General features: G+C 51.7%; 1 protein-coding gene across 1 annotated transcript in view; it reads right to left on the minus strand.

The window, feature by feature from the left end:
- The window catches only part of TRIM28 (tripartite motif containing 28), a 21340-nt gene that overhangs the window by 12219 nt on the left and 6870 nt on the right, over positions 1–2251 (minus strand). Inside the window, exons 3-5 of the mRNA XM_009285467.1 lie at positions 1522–1634; positions 1287–1419; positions 981–1116 (exon numbers count right to left, since the gene is read on the minus strand). Of these exons, the coding sequence (XP_009283742.1) occupies positions 981–1116; positions 1287–1419; positions 1522–1634 (382 nt within the window). The remainder of the gene's footprint in view (positions 1–980; positions 1117–1286; positions 1420–1521; positions 1635–2251) is intronic.

The raw sequence follows: 2251 nt of genomic DNA on the forward strand, positions 1-2251 counted from the left end.
GGGGCCCAAATAGCTCCCCCAGAGACTCCCCCCGACTCCTGGAGCCACCGGAGAAGGGAACCAACTTGAATGAGTTAACCCGCTCAATACTTATCCAGCTTCCTCGTTAACTTGTTAACCATTAGTAGTCAAGTTAATTTGGGTTAAGGAGCTGGCCAAGCTAACAAACTCGTCATCCACAAAACTTTAACTTAACCAGTCGTTTGCTTCAACTGAATCAGATCTTACGCATCAAAAATGTTTTTAATATAACTAATCAATCAGGTAAGTAGTCTAACTAGATACCTGCTCAGGTAATCAGATAATGAATCAAATTAGTTATCGATTCTACCAGGAAATTTAACCAGTCTGAGAGCAAAACCCGCCTATTTAAAAAAAAAAACTATTTAAAAAAAAAACAATTAAAAAATCAGTTAAAAATCAAGCTAATTGAAATAACTGAAAATGTAATTAAATTGGTTTTTCATGACTAGCAAACTAGCTATCTCCAATTCCTTAAAACCTAAAAGCAACTTAAGCCCCTCAAACCAAGCAGTCCGCTAATTAACACAGCAACTAATCAGATAACATATCTATTCGGTTAAAAACAAAAATTAACCAAAATTAACACACACTACTCAGTCAATTCCTTCAGTAGTTGGCCAACTAATAACTAATGAGATCATTTTTAAAAATCAATAACTAATTGATCAGAATAATTAGCCCGCAGGCTAACTTCAGTTCTTTTTCAATAATCAATCAGTTTAATTAATTATCTATCTTCTTAGATATTCATTAAAAACACATTTAAGGTGCTGCAGGGCCTCGCTGATAAGGTGCACAGGTGACCTTTACGGTCGATAAATAAATTTGTTCAGTTATCTGACTTGCCCCAAATCACTGTTTTTAAGGGATAACGAGCAGGATAAGTGATTCAAGCGATAATTAGCCATGAAAAACCAATTTTTTTATTAAATTAATTACTGCCGGTGCCCACTCACTGGTGGTCCTTGTGCGCGTTGAGCTGGCAGTCACGGCAGGTGAGTGTGTCACACGTGTCGCAGAAGAGCACCAGCGGCTCGTGCTTGTGCACAGAGCAGTACACGGCGCGCTCCCCCTCCTTCGCCTTGCCGCTGCCTGCGGGAAACGCGGTGTGACACCACCGTGATGACACCGTGACGTCACCGGCGCCCAGTGGGACCCGCTGGCAAGAGCGGGTGTCTCGCTGGGACAGGCACGGCCACCGCCGCGGCGCCTCCAGACGCGACCAGGGATGCGCCGGCCGCAGCGCGGTGACAAGGACGGACCTGCGGCCCGGACCGTGTGGTCCTTGGTGTACTTGACCCGCTGGTGGGCTTCCACGCAGGTCTCGCAGAGCGGTTCCGAGCACTCCACGCAGTAGCTGGTGGCCGGCGCGTTGTCCTCGCAGCTGGTGCAGCACTGGGGGACAAGAGACCCGGCGTGGGGACACCGGGCCCAACCAGCCACGGGGAGCTCACTTCACTCTAATTAACTGTTCGTTAAGCGTTAACGACGTGTTACCTGACTGGACCCCTGGCTGGTGGCGGCCGCCTCGGCCCCACTGTCCCTCAGGAAGTAGTTCTCCACAACATCCTTCAGGTGACACTGGTGTTTGCAGATGGGGCAGTCGAACACTGCGGGGAGGGGAGCGGTGGGTGGAGGGAGGGTGTCGGGGGGGAGCCCAGGGTCACCCCAAACCCCGGTCACCACCGTTTGTCACTAGAGAGTCCCCTCATGGACCCACACGGTGCCTTGCGCCTGCCAAAAACACAGTGGCTCGTTAGCAGGGTGGGCCGCTAACGCGCTCCAGCGGAGAAGGAAGAAACCAGCAGATCCGGGGTCCTGACGGTGGCATGCAGACCTTGGAGACCTCCAAAACTGGAGCCCCACCATGGCCCCAGGGCTGTCCCTGGTGTCATCGCAGAGGGGACAGCACCTCAGGGGATCCCTGCTCCCAAAGCAGGTCCAGGTCACCTATGGCTTTTTCCAGCCAAACCACCAGGTAAGGAAGTTTCTCCCGATATCCACCGCAAACCTCCACGGCCACCGTTTCTTGCTCGGCTCCGTCATCCACCTTCGCAGCAGCCACTGATTTACCCTTCCTCCCCCCCGCCTCAGGAGGCGGCGCAGCAACAGTCGAGATGCCATCTCCCACAGGCGGTGGCAAGAGGATGCGACGCTTTTGATCTCTCCAGAAGACTCCCCGCAGAGGTGGAAGGGCGCGGAGACGGCGATGAGGAGCCGCGGCGGT

The sequence above is a fragment of the Aptenodytes forsteri genome, unplaced genomic scaffold (assembly GCF_000699145.1).
Source record: "Aptenodytes forsteri isolate BGI_AS27 unplaced genomic scaffold, ASM69914v1 Scaffold472, whole genome shotgun sequence".
In the NCBI taxonomy this organism is placed as follows: Eukaryota; Metazoa; Chordata; class Aves; order Sphenisciformes; family Spheniscidae; genus Aptenodytes; species Aptenodytes forsteri.